The 20,618-nt window shown below is 41.1% G+C and overlaps 1 protein-coding gene across 1 annotated transcript in view; it reads right to left on the bottom strand.

Annotated features, from left to right (window-relative positions):
- Nucleotides 1-6,513: 6,513 nt before the first annotated feature.
- Nucleotides 6,514-20,618, bottom strand: part of LOC126412788 (uncharacterized) — a 28,305-nt gene continuing 14,200 nt past the window's right edge. Inside the window, exons 2-5 of the mRNA XM_050082563.1 lie at nt 7,598-7,728; nt 7,273-7,518; nt 6,964-7,189; nt 6,514-6,856 (exon numbers count right to left, since the gene is read on the bottom strand). Coding sequence (XP_049938520.1) covers nt 6,722-6,856; nt 6,964-7,189; nt 7,273-7,518; nt 7,598-7,728 — 738 coding nt within the window. The 3' untranslated portion in view covers nt 6,514-6,721. The remainder of the gene's footprint in view (nt 6,857-6,963; nt 7,190-7,272; nt 7,519-7,597; nt 7,729-20,618) is intronic.

Genomic DNA, 20,618 nt, shown 5'->3' with positions numbered 1-20,618 from the left:
TGTTTTCAAATATAACCTTAATCTCCTTCGAAGTACTCTCCATTGGCATTAATACACTTGTCCAAACATTCATTCCAGTGTTCGAAGCACCTTTTAAATTCGTCCTCTTTGATACCTGCTAGCACTTTCATGACATTGCGTTTTACGTCTTCCACATCCGCAAAACGCTTCCCTCTCAAGTCTCTTTTCATCTGCGGGAATAGGAAGAAGTCCGAGGGTGCTAAATCCTGCGAATAGGGCGCGTGGGTCAAGGTAGTCGTCTTCATTGAGGCCAAAAACTGGCAAACGCTGAGAGCCCTGTGCGCGGGAGCGTTGTCGTGATGCAGGAACCACATGCCAGAATCCCACAAAGCTGGACGTTTTTGCGACAAACTTCTGCGAAGCCATTTCATAACCTTCAAATAGAATTGTTGGTTTACTGTCTGGTTTTCAGGGACAAATTCAGAGTGTATGACCCCTTTGATGTCAAAAAAAAAAACAGATCAACATCGTTTTCACATTCGATTTCACTTGTCGAGCTTCTTTTGGTCGAGGTGAGCCAGGTGACTTCCATTGTGATGACTGTTGTTTACTTTCTGGATCGTACCCATAGCACCATGACTCATCACCTGTAACGATTTTGTTGAAAAAAATGTGGATCATCTTTGAACGAGTTCTTCATTTCGAGACAGGCTTGAACGCGATGATCCCTTTGATCTCCGGTAAATAGCTTCGGCACGAATTTTGCTGCCACTCTTCGCATCCCCAAATCAATGGTCAAGATGTGCTGAATTGAGCTCCAGGTCAACCTGGACAAGTTCTCGAGTTGGTCGATTGTCCTGCGTCAATCTTCACTGATGAGATCACGGATTTGGTTGATGTTGTCTTCGCTTCGAGCAGTTGAAGGTTGGCCGGAATGGGGCTGATCTTCAACCACCATTTCTCCCTTTTTAAACCAAGAAAACCATTCGTACACTTGCGTTTTACTAAGAGCATGGTCTCTGTAGGCTGTCAATCATCGCAACAGCTTCTGCTGCGTTCTTGCTGAGCAAGAAACAAAACTTCACTGCCGCACGTTGCTCGTAGGAACCAGCCATTTCCTCGTGTCACGTCTGCACTGTACGCACACTGAAAGAACTGCCAAAGAAACCGCACTACTCACTGTTGGGTGACGCCACGCGGCAGAATGTCTCAGCAGAGCTCCTACTACAACCCTCGGGCAGCGCAACCTCCTACTACAAGTACACGATGTGCAGCATTACGATTCCAGTTACTTTTGGGTCCCCCCTCATACATCCCTTGTACCAAAATACTCAAAATATCTCTGAACAACATACGAAATTTTATCGATGCAGCTCTTGCTCACCCAGTATAGTGTGCTTCATTGGTGTCTATAGCAAAACCTATTCTATATTTGTTACAAATTATTGCACCACATTAGTATGACAGATGGCACCTAACTATGACAACAATTGTATTACACTAAAGATTCTCTTCGGCATAAGACAAAAACGTACAAGAAAATTACAAATCTACACTCAAATGTATGAACACAAAAGAAAATTCACCCGAGGAAAGTGTGAAATCACAAGGATACAGCTCTGACACCTTACGTCTCAGGCTGCCCCTCCTTTCTGACCCTTCCCTCTTTCCTCCCTTGGTAAGGAACTACCAGACCTGAGGTGCAGTTCTTTATACTTTTCAATGTATCTGTCACCCATCCCCTTGTAATGTTACAATATATGTTTACATAAAGTCCCACCACTCTTCAGTTTAATTACAAACCATAGCATTACTGCCCTCCAGTTCTGTGCCTGTTTAAAAAAAATAGCTCAAAGGCTTTGTAGGGGAAGGATTTTACCCACCATATCTCATACTGGTTGCAAACTGTTTGTTGTTGTTATATGCAGTTCATTGGTGCAGTTGAGGTGAAGACTGTTAAAAATTAATGTTCCTTGACTTACAATGAGAATATATTTCTAATCCTTGAAACATGTACTTGGTATAAAGTTTTTAGCAATGGCTGAGCGCTCAGGACACCTTGTTTTAAATAGTATGGTATTTGCTTCAGCTCATGTTAACATCTGTGATGCTGTTGTAGGTTGTCGTATCAATTCCGTGGAATGGTGTAGGTATCTGATAACACGGTTCATCTACTCACACTAAAGCATGTGTCTTGTCACACAATTTTAAATAACTTAACACTGACAAACACTCTTATTGTAACCTGGGTCTGTTGGTAACTTCGGTTTTAATCGCTGTTTTTGTATGCTAAATTTTGGCAAACGTTAATTTTCTTATTACAAAAATATCTTACTGGGGGGAAGCATGTATGGTCTTCCCTATGGTAATCTCTGATATTCATACAGCTCTCTGTATTTTTTATGCACTATCAGAGGGTTTGATTATGAGAGCAGGGATTCCCTAATCCTATTTGTGCCTAGCACAACACAATATCGCCACGTACTATTATTTGAGATTTATTGTATCATCAAGTCATGGCAGATTAAGAGTAATAATGTTTGACTAAATTTTAGGACAGTGAAGTAAGGATTTTTAGAAGATGATATGTGCTGATGAAAAATTCACGTTCCTAGCCGAGTAGCTCTATTAAGACATGACATCTCATCTCAATGTGTGTCGTACATGTCATCTTCTGGCGGTGTTACTCATTATCAGTAGCGTACACTGAGAAACTCTGCATTCATGCATACTCATTTCGTGTTTTTTGATGTTTTTTAATGGCTGGCAGTAAACTGAGACAGAAAGTTCTAAGTAGGTAAAAACATGTAATCTGTAAAAGACACATCAGCAGGTTTTAGTCTTCTCAGTACATAATTTTAAATGAGTAAATTCAGTAAAAACTAGTGATACACACAGGTTGGTAAAATTTGGGTAGAGTAACTAGCTTTTGATTTGAAGATGCAACTTTGAAATTTTAATATGTTTTAAAGACAAGAACTTAACAATGCAGTGCAGCTGTTGACTACTGTGACTTAAACATTTTAGTATCAATCTACATCTGAAGGTATCTCTCAAGAGCATGCAGGCATTCACATCACGTCTTTAAAAAAATCATTAGCTTTGCCTTTTTCAGTACTTTTATACTTTTAACTGGGCTATACTCAGGAAAAAATCCTTTTTCAGTAAAAAATCTTCCATCACTGGAAAGCCCCAATTTGGAATGCAAGGATCAGTTATAATAATTAGAAAGGGTACAATCAATAGCGGCACTGCGGTCACAAGCTGTGCAGAGCTGGGTGATCTAAATGCTATTCTCATCGGTGCAGGAAATCTGCCACTGTGGACCACCAAACAAGGAAATGTCTCTCCATCACTCTACCTTGGATGTGTTATACTTAGATGAATTTTCAGATTAATCTGTGTAGAATTTTGACATTAGAGCATTTAATACAGTATGGCATGTGGAGTGTTCTGCATGGGATCAAATTAATTAGACTATTGTAGTTGACTGATGATCTCCACTTAGGATGAGTAACTTCATCGATGGAAACTACCAGGAAACTTTCTCTTGTTACACAAAAAGTAATGTTTGAGAAATCTGAAAGGCTATTGGTACATAACAACATTTCTATTATTCCAATTTTAAAACAATCAGAGAAAGCAGAGGACTTGGTCATATTAAATGTGGAATAATTCCAGTATTTTACAGGCTTCACTTATAACTGTGTGTGCTGCTACTTTAGAATGGGAAGCAAAGGTAACGTCATAGCTGGATACTTAGAAATCTATGATCATCATTATGCAAGAGAAGAAATGAACTAAAAACAATTCCATGAACCAAAAACAATTCCATAAACCAAAAGTACACTTAGTATACCACAAAATTCGTAATTATTAAAGAGAGTTGTGCTAGGTTCTTACACTATTGGCCAAAAAATTACAAATGAAGATTACTTCATGACGCTTGTGTTTCCAGCAAATAAAGACATGAACGGTGCACAATGGTATAGAAATGGTAAAACTACCTTGTAGAAAATAAAATAATTTCTTTGTGTATGAAGTAACGATTTTGTCTTGTTACACTGCAGCAGAAATGTTCAACCAATAATATTTTGTAACAATCTGTTCAAGAACTTATTGGAGCTACAGTGTGCAATTAATTACATTGCTAACACAAGAAATTCCATATTTGTATAGACAAACAGTAGTCATATGGTAATCTTAGCATAACAAAGATCAATAATATTGTTACTGATTTACTGACGCTGCAGTTTATAGGCAAATAATGATCTGCTGCAGAATAGTGTCTTGCCAAACTACTTTGTGACCTTTCTGAGCGTTTCTGCAAAAAGTATAAATAAATTTAAAAAATAATCCAATATTTGACAATGTAATGTAAGTTGATAGACAAAAAATCTAGTCACCAAGTGGCAGCAGAAAAACATATATTATATACAAGGTACTAAAGTTTGCAAGCTTTCGCAGCCCGTGGCTCCTTCTTCTAGCAAAAAAGTTGAAGGGGAAGGAAGAGCGGTCAAGGAAAAGGACTGGCGAGCTTTAGAAAAACAGTTAGAGTTCAGGAAAGTCACCCACAACCCCAGTTTACCAGACAGGATGAGAAGGAAAGACTTTCTTCTCTTTTTCAATCTATAACTGTTTTCCTAAATCTCACCAGCCCTTTTCCTTCACCCTTCTTTCTTCCCCCCCAACCCTTCCGCCGTAAGAAGGAGCCACCGGCTCTGAAAGCTTGCAAACTTTAATACTTTTTATATGTGTGTTCTCCTGCCGCCACTAGGTGAGTAGATTTTTTATCTATCCACTTACATTATTACTAATTTTGTAACTCATATATATTTCTGTCCCCCCCCCCCCTTTTTTTTTGCTGCAACTGTATAACTTGTACAGAAGAACATCTTCCAGTTTCCTTCGGTACACAAAAAGTTATTACAGTTCCCTTCCAAGAAGTAATTCTAGTGGAGGAAATCAGTATCTATTGCCACATCGATAGTTATAGCATCTTCTTAAATTAAATGTTTTGGGAAGGAGGAATACTCAGCAATTGTCAGTCAGCTCTGTATCTGCAAGACTGTAAGCTACATACAATTCAAATTTAAGACATATTTATTATAACACATTTTTGAATGGTAAAAGGAGCTGATTAATTAGATTTTTTTTTTTGCAGATATTCATAAAGCCTCTACTTGAGGAATTTTTACTATTCACCTCAAGACCTAGGGGACTAGAGAAGTGGTGAAGAGAATGACTTCTTTACTCAAAACATTAACAGAGAGGAAAAGAATGCATGAATTAATAGCAGCTAGTTAAACAGGATGCAGAGCACACTTAGGGAGAAATGAGAACGACTGACCACTAAGGTCAGTAACGAGTTTGTATCTCACATTTTGACACATATGAGCGAACATTCAATAATGAGCATTTCAACCAGAAAGTTTAGCAGATACCTGTATTATTGTTTTCAAATGATGGTGTGTGTAAATAGACAAGAATTCCACATTATATTTACAAAAAGGATTACTAGTGACATTCTGCCAACTAACTTTGCCTGAACATCAGGAAAATAGAGTATATTCTATTTTGTATTTCATCCTCAAGAAACACAATATCTCAAAAGAAATTACCATATGTACAAATTAATTTGCAAGGTGAATGTAAAATGATTCATTCCACATCATTATCACGTATTGTGCAAAATGCTCTATTGAACATGAAACTGATGAATAAACTAGCTCTAAATTTATGAATTTGCAAAAAATATATTCAATATTAGAGTAAATACTGCTGTTCCTTCATAAAGCATAGTTTTCTGTACCTTGACCAAAATAACAAAGCAATTGACAGTCGAGCACGAGAGTGGGTGGTGGTGACAACTGACATTTGTCTGGGCACACATAATGGCTGTAGCTGCAAACAGCTGGGCATTCCCACTTTGGATGCATTCACACCCTGCCCATTAACATGCAGTTTTGGATTTGCTTGGTATAGTGGTAATAATCTGATCACTTTTCTGCATACTTTAGCAAATAGTTTAAGACATTCTGTCAAGTAAAATAAATATGCCACACACAGAAACAATGCAAACAATAAAAATGTATAACTGTTACATTACCAGCTGCGAGTGTTGCCTGTAACTGGCACCTGCAGCAGCAAAGTGGTATTGCAACAGCAGACACAACAGGAGGCCTGACTAGGCTGATTCTCCGAATGGCTCTTGCCCTGGCAGCTACCCTCTAAACAGCTAGCTGTCAATCTCTTTGTCATTCTGACCCAGATATACTAAGATACAAAATCTGGTAGACCTCCTTTGGTTTGTAAATTACAGCAACTGGCATTCTTGAAATATATAGTCGTTACTGAAGTTCATCGGTAAGCGCATAAAATGGAAACTATCATTTTTCCAATATCCATCCGGCGACTACACACATCGGCTGTTCTCTTCCTACGTATTACTGAGGGCATGGTTTAGTATACATTGAAGATGAATATGTTTTACTTAAAAGGGAGAGGATAGTGGGTACACATGAGTGGCATTAAATAATTGAAACAACATAATTTGATGTGCTGTGCATTTTCTTCTTCTGGATTTGAGATCAATGGAAATGAAAACAATATACTGCTGTGTGTTATAATGAAATTATCTGCAATTATGTCTGTATTACGGTAAGCCAGTAATAAATAATGTCTTATCTTACAACACAAATAATAATTTAAAGACATAAGCAGTCTTATGTTCTCAATGGGCATACTTTTCAAAAATGTTTCACACAATATGTGAGAATAAATGTTTTTTCATTTTCCAAAACGCTATCACTGCCACTGCTGTGGCAGGCACCAAAAGCCCCACGACTTTCCAGGAGAAATATTTCGCCCTCCGACTGTCTGACTGCTTTCTCATCTGGTAAAAAGAAATTGTACAGAGTATGAAAATTGAACCTGTCAAAACCATATACACAAATTTTCATAATAATAATAATAAAACATATTTAATGATAGTCTTTTGACCTGAGACAATTCTCCAGGCAGTTTTTGAAGTTGGTTATGGAGACAATATGCTTGCTCCATCGCCAATTGCAATACCACAAGCAAGACGGCTTTAGAGGAGTACTGTTCATCCACAAAAGCGTCGTCATAATTTTGGGCGACTGCCTTTAACAGGGTGTCCAGTACCAAATCCAGCTCTTCTAAATGTGTTGCAGTCAAAGATACAATTTGCTGCCCTTCTTGTACACTAAAAAACAACAGCATACTTGATAAAGTATAATAAATAAATAAAGAACAATTTATTCCACTGAGAAACAATCTTTTACTCACCTAATTGCGGAATTGGATTTCATATGTGCCTTATTTTCCTGAGGCTGTTGTTTTGACGAGAGATTTTGCATGTCTTCAATTAGCTTACGTCTTCGTTCCTCATCCTCAATTCCAATAATTTTTAAGTCAGTGTCTTTTAATGCTAGAAATGTCTCTATGTCGATATTGCGTTGTTTCACAAGTCTGATTTCATCCACAGTGAGTCCTAGGCCACAGAGAAGTACTGCAAATTCTCTGAATCCATCCCTAGAACGACACGCCATTAGCCATATCATCAATTATCCTGCTTATAAAAAAAGTAATACTGAAAGAGCAAATTACATACTCCATTCCACCAGAAGACTCAGGGGATATATCTGTCAAAATATCATCAAAATTGTAGGTCTTCTGGTGCATCTCACTTTCCCCCGGTACAGTGACATTCTCTTCTCCTGCCACTTTAATGATGGCATTATTCTACAAAAATGAAAACAACAGGGATTAGCAACGAATATAGCAGGAATAAATATGGTTACACATATTAGTTCCAGTGATAGAGCCTAATATTTAAACACCACTGTATTTTATATCCTACGTTAGTAAATATTAGCACATTTGCTCTATGATGAATCTGATGTTCAAGATCACACTGTCCGCAACAAAATAAAAATGCTGTATCATATACTTCTCTTTTGATTACATGTAAACAAGCAAAAGCCCCCATTACAAAACTTTAAAAAATTATTAGTTTTCCCAAAAACTACAAGACAACATTTTTCTCTCAGGATATATCAATTATATCAATTTTCAGACACATTCAGTGGGCCATTCTGCTTGATGTCTTACATATGTATCAGCTTACTAATTGGTACACTGCGTATAGCAGAACTGCTGGAGCATAGTAAGGTACTGGATGCAGCATGTAGTTCATTAAAACAAAGTATTGTACGTGTACAGGAAGGAGATGGAGTCAAAGTAATATCTGTGAATGTGGATAATTTTGGCACTGAGGAGCTTAAGTTGGTGAAGGAAACATTAGAGGCAACATTAGAAGTTACAGACGAGGAAGACGGCTGCATGGAAAGTATAGGCTGTAAAAGAGCACAGGATGCCACTAAGACTGCATTGTGGGAGAAGTTAAGCATGAGGGGAGCAGGGAGGGCACAGATGGAAGACCTGTTGCTAGAATTTCAAGACTTGTTCTCCTCACAAGAACCACTGCCTGCTAGCAACACAGGATTCATATCGGGAATGAAGTGCTGGTGTACCAGAGGCTGTACAGAATACCACAAACTCTGCAGCCGATTTTGGAGGAGTTTACCAATCAACAGTTGGCCTGCAGCAAAATAGAAGAGAGTAGTAGCCCTTGATGACGCAAGAACTGTAATTGTATTGAATATGTTACAGATGGTTTGGAGGAAATATCGATTCTGCCGTAACTACCGCCATTTGAAGAGTTAGACAACAACAGATGCTTACCCCGTTCCAAATATCATGGGAACCATTGATAATATTGGGCAGTGCTGGTATTCCTCAAAGATGAAACTGAGGAGTTGGTAATGTCAATTAGAAGTGGCTCCAGAGGATAGAGAGAAGACGGCGTTTTCAGTACCATGGAGATATTACCAGTATAGATGGATACTGCTGGGTTTAAGGAATGCACCCGCAGGATTCCAGCATTTGATGACCAGAGTGTTGAAAGAATTGAAGCATCATCAACGTTCAGTGTATCTAGATGCCTTCATCATTTTTTTCAAGAAATATGCGGCAACATAGACAATGACAAAGGGATGTATTCTAGAGGTTACCGGCAGCTCACTTACTACTGAGTACTAAAGACTGTCACTCTGCAATGGAAGAAGTAAATTACTTATGTCATCTGATTAGTAATGATAGTGTGACGACTAACCGAAGATTGATACAAGTGGAGTCAGATTTTCCAGTACCAGGAACAAGCAAGAGTTAAAGCCTTTCCTGGGCTTTGCAAATTATTATAGAACATTCGTGAGGGTGTTTGCAAATCATCCTATTGCTTTGGTGTTGAGATAACTGAATGGAGCCAGGAGAAATGATTCTACCACGACAGAGAGATGCTTAGTGTGGTGTACAAATTAACATGCTTCCAGTGTTACCTGTAGGGGAGGAAGTTTGAAGTAGTGACTGAATATGCTACTTTGAAGCGGTTATTATGTTTGAACTACCCATCCAGTAGACTGGACAGATGGGTCTTGAAACTCAATGAATTTGAGTAAGAACTACTTCACAAATCAGTGAGGAAACATGGAAATGCAAACACACTAACCAGGAAGGTAGCAGTGATACAAGCACTTGATGAAAATGTTGCTGAGTGGCAAGTAGTACAGAGCACTGACAGAGAATGTAAGCATTACAGAAAGCAGTAGGAGCTCAGTGTGTGACACATTGTTATTTAGGGAGACAAGATGAGGACCACGAGTGGTTGTACTACTGAAGTTAAGGGAAGAGGTGCTGAGAGAGAAATGCACGATCACGTTTTATCTGGCCACGAAGGGTGCAGGGCGACAAATTCAGAGGGTGGGGGAGAAGTAGTGGCAGAGAAGAAGGAAAAATGATCAATACATCAGGAATTGTGTACAGTGTGCACAGCATGCAGGTTTGAGTCAGAAACAAGTATTATAACAGAGATTGCCAGAAGTGACAGAACCGTTTTGTTTTACTGGGGTGGATGTGTTATGGCCATTCAACCGAAACCCAGCAGGGAATTGTTTTGTGGCTATATTGGACCATTTTTCACAATACACTGTGATGGTGCCGATGCCAGATCAGCAGTATGGATGGTGAAGTTTCAGGTGCCAGAGACAATAATTATGGACCAGGAGACAAACTTCATGTCAGAGCTGATGAAGGAACAGTGTTGGTTGCTGAAAGTGAAAAAATTAAGAAATAGTCCACTTCATCTCAATCAAACGGAAAGAGGGAGCAGGTTCATCAGATGATTGGGAGGGTGCTTAGTTATTATGTGAATTCCCACCACAGGGATGGTGGTCATGTATTTATCTTTTGAGGTGAGTGCATATAATTCAAAGATACACTGAGTTGTCGGCATTTGAGGTGGTGTATGATAAGAAGATGCTGTCACCACTTAATATGATTAAGCAGAAAGGGAGCAGGAACAGAGGGTCAGTCCAAGAGCTTGTGAGAATGGCACGAGATGTTTGAAAGAAAGTCCAGAAAGCAAGGCACTGGAAAGGCAAGAGGCAGCAGAGAAGTGTACGGGAATTTTACCTCAATACAAGATAGGGCAACAGGTAGTAACATTGAGTCTGTGTACTCTAAAAAGGAATACAAAGAAGATCACGATGCAGCACCAGGACTTGTAACAAGTGGTTGAAACCACATCACCTGTGAATGTGAAGATACAGTTGCCAACGAGATTAACGATTGTACACGCTAAACATTTATGACCCTGCAAGAGCACATCAGAACCAATACCAGGGGGAATATTAGTTGAACCAAGGAAGAAAGGAAAAAGTAAGAAGCTGAGGAACATGCAGCAGAATATACTGTGTATTAAAGTAATTTTGGGTAGGATTGTGTGTGCGTCTGTAGGGTAAGGATTACCTTTAGTTATTTGGTAAGAGGTGCTGTTTGGTGTCAGCAAATTTCTGGGGGGGGGGGGGGGGGGAGGAGGGGAGGGGGGGGGAAGGTGATATTAAGCCCTGACCTCAGGCTGCCATTCACAGGTGGCGAGGAAAGAAGAATGCTAGTTTTAGCAGACCTGTACCTCTTTGCCTGAGGCTTCAAGATCATCGCCTGGATGGAGTTTTGTTATCCAGGCAGCAGGATGTGGTATTATCTAGTCACAAATAATCATTAAGTTTCGTATTCAGTACTGCAGAACAAGACAAGGAGACTAAAAAGGTATTTTCATGTTTGCAACAATTAGCAAGTATTATTTTATTCAGCAACTGCAGCACCTATTTTTCAGAAAAAATATATATATTTGCAACTGATAACTGAATTTTATTCTGAAAAATTAGGAAGTAGAAACAGAGTACTAACGCAGGTGTTGGAAGAACACAAGAAGTAGCTCGTGGCGCATATGCACTGTAGTGCTGCTACCTAGTGTTTGAGTAAAAATTATGTCTTTAGCAAAAGTGATAAGAAGTAGTGTGAAAGCCACCAAGAGGTGTCGGATTAATGGCCACGAGGCAGCAGCCACCAGAGTGGCAACATGGGGGTCCAGTAACAGGCACACAAGTGAATTGTGAAGCCAGGATAGCTGAGTGCAGCCGTAAACTGTACCACACAGTGACAATTGTGTAGCCACCAGGGCAATGTCGCCAAACCAGGGCTGGTCTCTTGTTATGGGTGGTATGACTAAGTGACATGTTTAGTGAAATATTCATGGCAGAAGCATGTAAACGAATCTGGATTTTGAGGCAGAGAATCACATGTCATCACCAGAAACTAGCAACGCGACCACAATGATCTCGACATGCCAGACAGTGAGGCAACTGGGCACCGCCCACAATAGCTGTGGGTTTGGGACTGGGCTGCACTTGGCGTCAGGACTAAGTCCATCATGGGACTTGGCACCACAGCCCCACCAACCTGTCGTCCGAGCCTGTTGCCGCATCAGACACAGAGTTCCTAGACGGACTTGGCTCCACAGCCCCAGCCGTCATCCTATTTCTTTCAGAGAGCAACGAGATACACCCCGCACACAACCTCCTTTACGAGGCATCGTGGTGACACAAGCAAAGAGACAGGTTGTGCAAACTCCACGACCCTGAGGGAAATAGCGTGCCACTGACACCAATGGCCATGGGACTCTAAAGGTTGCTGGCCTTCCACATTGCTGTCAACAGTGTTTCCAATGGAGCTTTGGCCCCACCACTCACCCTGCAGCCTTCAGAGTGGTGCCAGGTGTGCTGACATTGCCATAATCACCAGGGGAGGGTGTGCCCTCCTCACAGTGTGATGCCTGTGGAGTGAGTCAGACATTTTTTGTTCTTGTGTGGTGGTAGTTATGGGATCGAACTTGAGGGGGTGTGGTTATACAAAGGTAGCTTTATGAAAATGGAGAAACCAGTGGACATATAACAGTTTAAGGGGAATTCTAGGAATGAGTGGTTAGTAACTGTGTGTTCAGGCAGTGCAATTTGCTTGGGCATTCTGTCCCTTGTGCTAAGTCTGTAGAGCTGTTACGTGTAATCGTTTTGGTGACATGGCCAGGCAATGTAGAGTGTCCAGGTGGCTCAAGATTAGGCATAGAAAGTGGGTTGGTAGAGTGTTCTGTGACTACCAATTCTTTCTGGGTTATTAGTGGATTAACTATGTAGGAAAAGACAGATTGCTACTGACCGCAAAGAAGCCATGTTAAGTTGTAGACAGGCACAATTAAAATACACTTACATATGCTATCAGCCGGAGCCTTCATCAGTAAGTATGTAAGTGTCTTTAATTGTGCCTGTCTGAAACTTAAAGTGTCTTCTTTGTGATAAGCAGCAATCTGTCTTTTCCTACACTATCAATAATCCTACCTGGAGTTTCCATTGTTTTATTAGATGATTATTTTTTGCGATGTTCTGAGGTATTATTTTTAATCATAAAGATGAGTAAGGAGGATGTAGTGGCAAAATCAGAACACAAGGTGTCATCAATGAGGAGGCTATACAGTCGTCTGTGAATCAGATGGCTCAATTAAGGGCAGATGAAGTGGTCACAGACAATAAACTGGCAGAGAAAGATCAGGAAATAGAGATGTTCAGGTCACAGGCTCCAGTAGTGGATCCGGCAGTTGTTAATCTTGTTTCTCCCTTCTTTGGTGGGACATCTCAAGGCAAGTTGGCATTTGTGGAGGATCTTAAGTCATTGGATAACATAGGGAATTAATCTGACAGACAGTTGTTACATGTACTAAAGTTACATTTAATAGGGGAAATGATGTTGCTTGTTCATTACACAGAGGCGCTACACAGTGCACAAACTTTTGACCAACTCAGGCAGGGACCATAGCAAAGGTATAGGAAGCAGAGCAGTGCACGGTTTTTTCATGAGCAGTTGAGTACAGTTTCCATGAGGCATAACAAAGTGGCTGAGGAGTTTGCAGATAGGATTAGGAAACAAAATGTGCATACTTGAGTTAACACAGAGTGAGAGGGTGAACAAAATATTGTTGCAAGAAACCAATTCTCGTTTCCACGGAAGTAAGAGATTGGAGGACCATGCATGCATTGAATATACGATATTTAATTGTGGCCTTGTGGGGCACTTGCGAAAATAATGCTACCAGCCAAAGAGGGATAAGATAGATGGCAAGGATTCCAGGTGGTTTAATTGAAACAATAGTAGGAATGATACAGGCCAATGGTAGTGATACAGGGAGAATGGAAGAGCTTGTCTGGGTGATAAGAAGTGCCCATTAATCTCAAGAGGGAACCCCACAGCCATCGAAAGGAGTTCCCAGTAAAGACTAATGCAGAGGTGGAATGTACCATAAGGGGTGTGATAGATGGTAGGGAACATAAAGTTTCATTGGACACTCATGTGCATGTGTCAGTGGCCTCAAAAGAGTTAGCAGACAAGAGAAGGTGGAATCCACAACATTTCAAATTGCGTGAGGTAGGGGATCGCGATATGCAGCCATTGGGGTCAGTAGTGATGAAATTTTCATTGGAGGCAACCAAGTTTAAGCAATGTGGGGAGGCGGTGTCTCATGTAATCTAGGACTACAGAAAGACTTTTGCATCATGCCATAATTGTCCTTCGACGACAACATACAGTGGAACTTAGTGGCAAGATATTCCGGCTTGGGAAAACTGTTGGCAGTGTTCACCTGCTGCGGGGAATGTCTAGTATATGAGACAACCTAGTTAAACTGCAAGTAATGACATTAAAGCCTGATTCAAATAATTGTGTGTTGGGAGGCACATGACAGACAATATGGGTAAATGTGGATCCTGACTTCCAGTTGATATATGTAGGAGAACACTGGAAGGTAATGAGGTAGTGAATATAGTGGGTTGTTTGGTGAAATGTAGCATTGTAGTTGTACAACAGGGGAACTGAGCCAAAGTAGTACCCATCAATGTGGGTAATTTTGGCACCAAGGAAGTTAAGTTGTCAAAGCTACACTACAGACTCCAGATGAGGAGGATTGCCACAGATATGGTGTAGGCTATGAAAGGGCACAGGATGCTACCAGAAAAGCATTTAGTAAGAAATTGAAGTATTTAAAGTGGACAGACTGGACACAGATGGAGGGGCTATGGCTAGAATTTTGGGATTATTGTTTTCTGCAAGGGCTGCTGCCTGCTACGAAAATAACACAACACAGTATTCCGATAGAGAACGAAGCACTGGTGTAGAAAGCCATACGGGAATACAAGATCTCTGCAGCCAGTTGGTTGATGAGGTATCGGAAGAGAGCAGTAGTGCCGGAAGGGGAGTGGGGATGGTGATCACCCCCAACAAGTCTATGGATGCTTTAAAGAAGTATTGCTGTTATTGTGATTACTGCCACTTGAATAGTAAGACTGCAATGGATGTGTACTCAATTCTGAACATCTCAGAGACAATGGATAATATTGGACAAAGCCAGTACTTATCAGCAATGGACTTGAGGAGTGGGTACCATCAGTTGGAAGTGGCTCTGGAAGACAGCCGAAAACAATGTTTTCTGCACCCTCAGGACACTACCAACATCGAATGATGCCTTCTGGGTTGAAGACTGCTCTGATGACATTCCAACAGTTGCCACATGAAGTGCTGAGAAGATTGAAACTGCATCAGTGTTTAGTGTATATTGATGACATAATTGTCTTTTCAAGGGATATCCAAGATCACAGACATCATCTGAGGGTGGTGTCCAAGCGATTATGAGCAGCCTGTTTGACACTCGGCACAGAAAACTGTCACTTTGTAGTGAAGGAAGTTAACTATTTGGGCCATATCATTAGTAAAGATGATGTGACCCCAGCTTAGTAAAAGCAGTGCAAGATTTTCCAGTACCAGGAATAATAAAAGCACTGCAGTTCTTTCTACGTCTCGCAAATTATTATGATGATGATCATGTAGTTTGCACATATTGCAAAGCCACTTACCCAATTGCTGAAAATGGGTGTTTAGTTGGTATGGTCCGAGGAATGTCAGGGAGTATTTGCTGAATTAAAAAAGGTGTTAATGTTGAGCCCAGTGTTGGTGTTTCCAGACTTTCAAAAGGAGTTCATATTATTGTGTGATGTGCCAAATCACACTCTTGGGTGTGTTTTAAGTAAGGAAGTGGGGGATTAGGAACATCCTATTGCCTTTGCTCCAAGACAGTTGAATTCAGCAGAAAGGAATTGCTTCAAAATTGAGAGAGAGAGAGAGAGGTGGTTAGCATAGTAACGTACTTCTGGCGTATGGAGGAACATACTTGTGGTGTTACTAGCATGGCAGAAAATTCAAGGTAGTGACTGACCACACTGTTTTGAAGTAGTTACTAGCTTCGAAGGATCCACACAGTAGATTGACGAGGTAGATGTTGAATCTCAGTGAACTGTAGTACAAAGTAATCCACAAACCTGTGAAGAAACATGGAAATGCATACGGATTGAACACCAAGACAGCAGTAGTACAAGCACTAGGTCAGGACTGTGGAGAATGGCAACCAGGACAGAGCGCCGACGAGGACTCTACACAGTATGGCAAGCAACAGCAGTTTAGCATGTGTATGCAGAGAAACAAAATTGGGACACAAGTGGTGGTGCCAGCCAAGCTGGAGCTACAAGTATTACGTGAAACGCATGACAGCATTTATAGGGCCATGGGGTATGAAGGGTGACAAATCAGAGAGTGGCAGGAAAGTACTGGTGGAAGGGAAAGAAGAATGATGTTGATCAGTATGTCAGAAATTGTGTGTACTGTGCACAATGGGCGGATTTAAATCTGAAGCAGGTACTGCCAGAAGCAACAGAACTGTTCAATTTCATTGGGGTGGACAGTTGGGCCCAATCAATCAAACACCAGCAGGTGATCATTTTGTGCTGACCATAATAAATAATTTTTTTCATCACATATTGTCATTATTCCATCCTGGATCTCCTACTGCTTAATTTTTCTTGTTACATGATGGCAGATAAGCAGGCAATCATAGATGCACATGTGTTGGTTAATAGGTGGCTATTGAAGTTCAAGGTGCCAGAGACAATAATTATAGACCAAGGGATGAACTTGATGTTAGATCTGATGAAAGCATTGTGTTGGTTACTAAAAGTAAAAAAGCTGAGAACCAGTCCACTTTATCCACAAGCTAATGGAGTGATGCAACAAGTTCATCGGACTATTGGGAATATGCTTAGTTATTATGTGAATCCTAACCATTCAGATTGGGACACACATCTATCTTTCACAGTGAGTACATATAACTCCAAAGTACACACTAGTACAGGGTTGTCACCATTCAAGGTGCTGTACAGAGAAAAAGGTGCCCTTAGAATAGCGTAGACCAGTGGGTGATTTTGTCTAGCCCTTAAGCTCTGAAGGGAAAGATAAGAAGTTTTTAAGAATATACCAGGGCCCGTACCACGTAACTGAAATTATATCGCTGTTAAATGTGAAGCTGCAGCTGCTGACAAGGACAACGACAGTGCATGCTGGACATCTATGACCATTCGAGGGTGCAGCACACAACTCTTCAGGCTTTGCGAGAACCCAATCCAAGTTCCCGTAGACTGGACACCCCGAGTGAGGGGTCAGAGATTGATAGAGTAATTTATGTAGTAATTATGAGTAACCAACTTAGTATTATGTATTTGTTTTACAGATTAAAAGATAGATAGCATTACAATAGAGAACTGGGCCAGAACAAGACTCGAGGGACCGGGTCTCCTCTGTGGATGGGTGCATTGTAGTACCGCTACTATTCTCTGAGTAAAAATTATAAGTCTTAGTAAAAGTAATGAGAAGTAATGTGGAACCCGCTGTGGAATGTTGCATTAATGCTGCGAGCTGGTAGCCACAAGTATGGTGACATGCGGGTCACAGTAACATACACTGGAGTGGATTGTGAGGCCAGGATAACCACGCACAGCAGTAAACTGCAGTGCATAGCAGTAACCGTGTATGTCATCAAACCAGAGCAGGTCTCTTGTTATGGGGGACATGAAGAGGTGCTGGGCTTTAGTGAAACAAATGCATGGCAGAGGCAGATAAATAAGTCTGGATGTTGAGGCAGAGGCTGAAACCTTGACACCGGAAACCAGCAGCATGACAATACTGTAGCTAAGCCAAACAGTGAAGCGACTGGACACTGCCAGCAGCAGCCAAGGGTTCGAGACTGCGCTGCACCTGCCACCAGTACTGAGTCTGTCATGGGACTTGCTGCCACAGTCCCACTGACCTGCTGTTCTGAGCTTGCTGCCACTTCTGACACTGAAATCCTAATGAGACATAGCACCACAGTGCCAGCTGACTCCCGTTGGAGGCCAACAAGTTACAAACTGCACACGGCGTCCTTATACGCCGTCCTGTTGGTGCAAGCAGAGTAAGCAAGCAGGGAAGTAGTGCGCTGCTGATGACAATGAGTAGATCACTGAGCCACGAAAAGTAAAAATGAGGATTGATACAAGCTGGAGGTAAGATACACAAAAACAGTATCTGGGACAGTGGATGCAAACAACGTGAATAAACTGAATACGACAGAAGAAGACACAATGGAATTGGTGGAAAGGAGTAGGGCGATCGTAGAGTGGCATTCCATGAGAACTCCAAGTTCAGAGAATGGTGTGTCGAACAAAACATGCATGCTTCGACAGATAACTAGAGAACTAATGGATTATGCCGCAGCATTATTCAGCAGTCTAAACCAGGATCTAGAGGCAATTCAGGCACAGATGCAAGTATTAGATGCAAGACTATAGAAGTCACTGGGTTTAGTGTCTGGGACACAAGAGTGGAGTTGACGAGCTTGCAGGAAGCCGTTCATCAGGCACTACATTTGCCATTGAGTCTGATCTTATTGTCATTCAAGCAATATCTGAAGGGGCTGATGAAGGTGTGGAGAGAATTACTGCCAGAGCTATGGTTAATGGCAGAGCCCTGTAGCCACAACCTGTCTTTCTACTAACATGGAGCAATTGTAGATGTAAAAACAGATAGCACACAGCTGCATGTGTAAGTGAAGGTATCGGTGACAGACAAGCATGCGATGTTTAAATTTTACACGGTGCACACCTGTCCAGTAAAGCTAGAACCAGTGGGGATGTTCATGCAAATAAAAGAGGATGATGTGTTACTGGGATGGAAGTTGGTGAGCAGAATGTGATAACAACTCAACGGGAGCTACAGCAGTGCCAAAATGGGACGGTCATCCATAGCCCTACATGCAAGGTCCGAATGGGAGGAAGTACGTGCATCATGCAACTGCCCAGAGGCAAGGCAGAGGGTCCCATACCAAAAGGAAGTGATGGAACCAAAGCTGTACTTCCATTGTCCATTGAGTGGGTCTAGAATGACATAATAATGGTTACGAGTTGCTATGAGCAATGGAGGCTCATGGGAGCAAGACACAATTGGAAGCAGTGGGTTATTTGGCGGGACAAAGATTTTATTCAGACGAGGAGGTGATTGCAGCAATTAATAGCTGTTTTGCAGACTTGGATAATTCCTATTGTTCAGAAGGGATCAACAAATTAGAACAGCGTTGGACGAAGTGTACAAGTCTAAAAGGAGATGATGTCAAAAAATAAAAAAGGTTTACCCCAAACATGTAAGTAGTTTTTATTTTTGCACGGACTTTTCAAACGCCCCTCGTAGCAGCCTCTAATGCACACCCGAGCCTTTTAAAGAGAGCCTACATTTCCCAACCTTATGGCACAAGTGGAGGAAGTTTGAGTCTAACTTGTCACTGAACCTTTGAAGTCTCTGGTTCATGCTTTCCACTCAAATTCAGAATCAGTGGTCCATTATCAGTTTTGAGAACAGTGGTGAAAATTGTGAGATTCACTGGAACTCCATGGGCAAGGCTGGTCTTCTCAACCTTCTCTGCCAGTCACTGGAATGAGCCAAATCTGACCTCAGAAGATGGCATGCATTTGTTCCAACATGTACCACACTCTGCAATTGGTTGCGCCCTGTTCCCTCAATGGCTGCCAGAATACCGTTTAACATTCAGAAAGAATGTCCCCAGGCATACTCACTGAGTGAGCCTGGTGTTCCTTACCATACTTTGCTGTCATTTCCCTACATTGTACCATTATTCGCTGTACATTTGAACTGTCGACTATTAATAGATCTCAACTCTTTTGCAAATTGTCTCTTCTTGACACAGTATGTTTCCCAACAGGTGAAGTGAATCCGACTGGATCAGTTTCTGTTTCAGTGGAAGACAGTGCCTTGAACTTGGGAGAATGAGTGCAACACCCCTAGCAGAGGACAGTACTTGAAGCACTTTCAGTATCTCTGGTACACAGCTCTCGGGAGCTCTCCCATCACACATCCATTCACAGCAGCTTCCAATTTCCTGCACTAATGATGAATTTGATTATTATATTGTAGTAATTAACTGAAGTGTTGCACATTTAGAAATTTTCTGTTTTACTAAGGCATCCAGGTAAGATCTGTGGCAGTAGTGATCTGTAGTGCTGCTGCACTTGCATATCGTGTTATGTAAATCCCATCATGAAGGAGAGATTTCAAGGAGGTGGAACAAGCCAAGTTAATACATTGATATGTAGATAAAGCAAGTGCAGGCTACTTCTATAAAGTGTACTATTAATCAAGTCCAGCTTGTGCTAATATTGATAATTAAGGGAGTAAATTCTGGATTCCTTTCCACCCCTAATTAGCTAGGAAGGTTAGAGAAATTAAAAAGAGAAATGGATAAGTTAAAGTTAGAATTAGTGAAGAACAGGACTTCCAGTCAGTTGAGTGAAGTATAAGAACTCAGTTTCAAAAAGGGATAATGCAGGAGTAGGTCTGATAATGAATAAGCAAAGAGGAATGTGGGAGGAGGAGGAGGAGGAGGAGGAGGAGGAGGAGGAGCACAAGCTCGGATTAGGGAAGGATGGGGAAGGAAATCGGCCATGCCCTTTCAAAGGAAACATCCCAGCATCTGCCTGAACACAGGTCTGAGCCGAGTCCTCCCAAATGCAAGTCCGGTGTGCTAGGAATGTGCATAAGCTACCATAAACAGCATAGCAAACACTTTGTGAAAGATAATATAGTCACAAAACAAACACCCACCACAGCAATGCCAAGTAGCTCAGCAGATAATGAAGAGACTGAAAGAAAGCACAATAAGATAAAAGATGTTATTCAGATTTTTAAGGGCGATAACAATTTAATTGTGATCAGAAACTATTGCCAATTTAATTGTGATAAGAAACTAGAATTCAATGGCA

This window comes from Schistocerca serialis, chromosome 7 (genome assembly GCF_023864345.2).
Source record: "Schistocerca serialis cubense isolate TAMUIC-IGC-003099 chromosome 7, iqSchSeri2.2, whole genome shotgun sequence".
In the NCBI taxonomy this organism is placed as follows: domain Eukaryota; kingdom Metazoa; phylum Arthropoda; class Insecta; order Orthoptera; family Acrididae; genus Schistocerca; species Schistocerca serialis.
The sequence above is the reverse complement of the archived record's forward strand: the minus strand, read 5'-3'. Positions and strand labels throughout refer to the sequence as shown.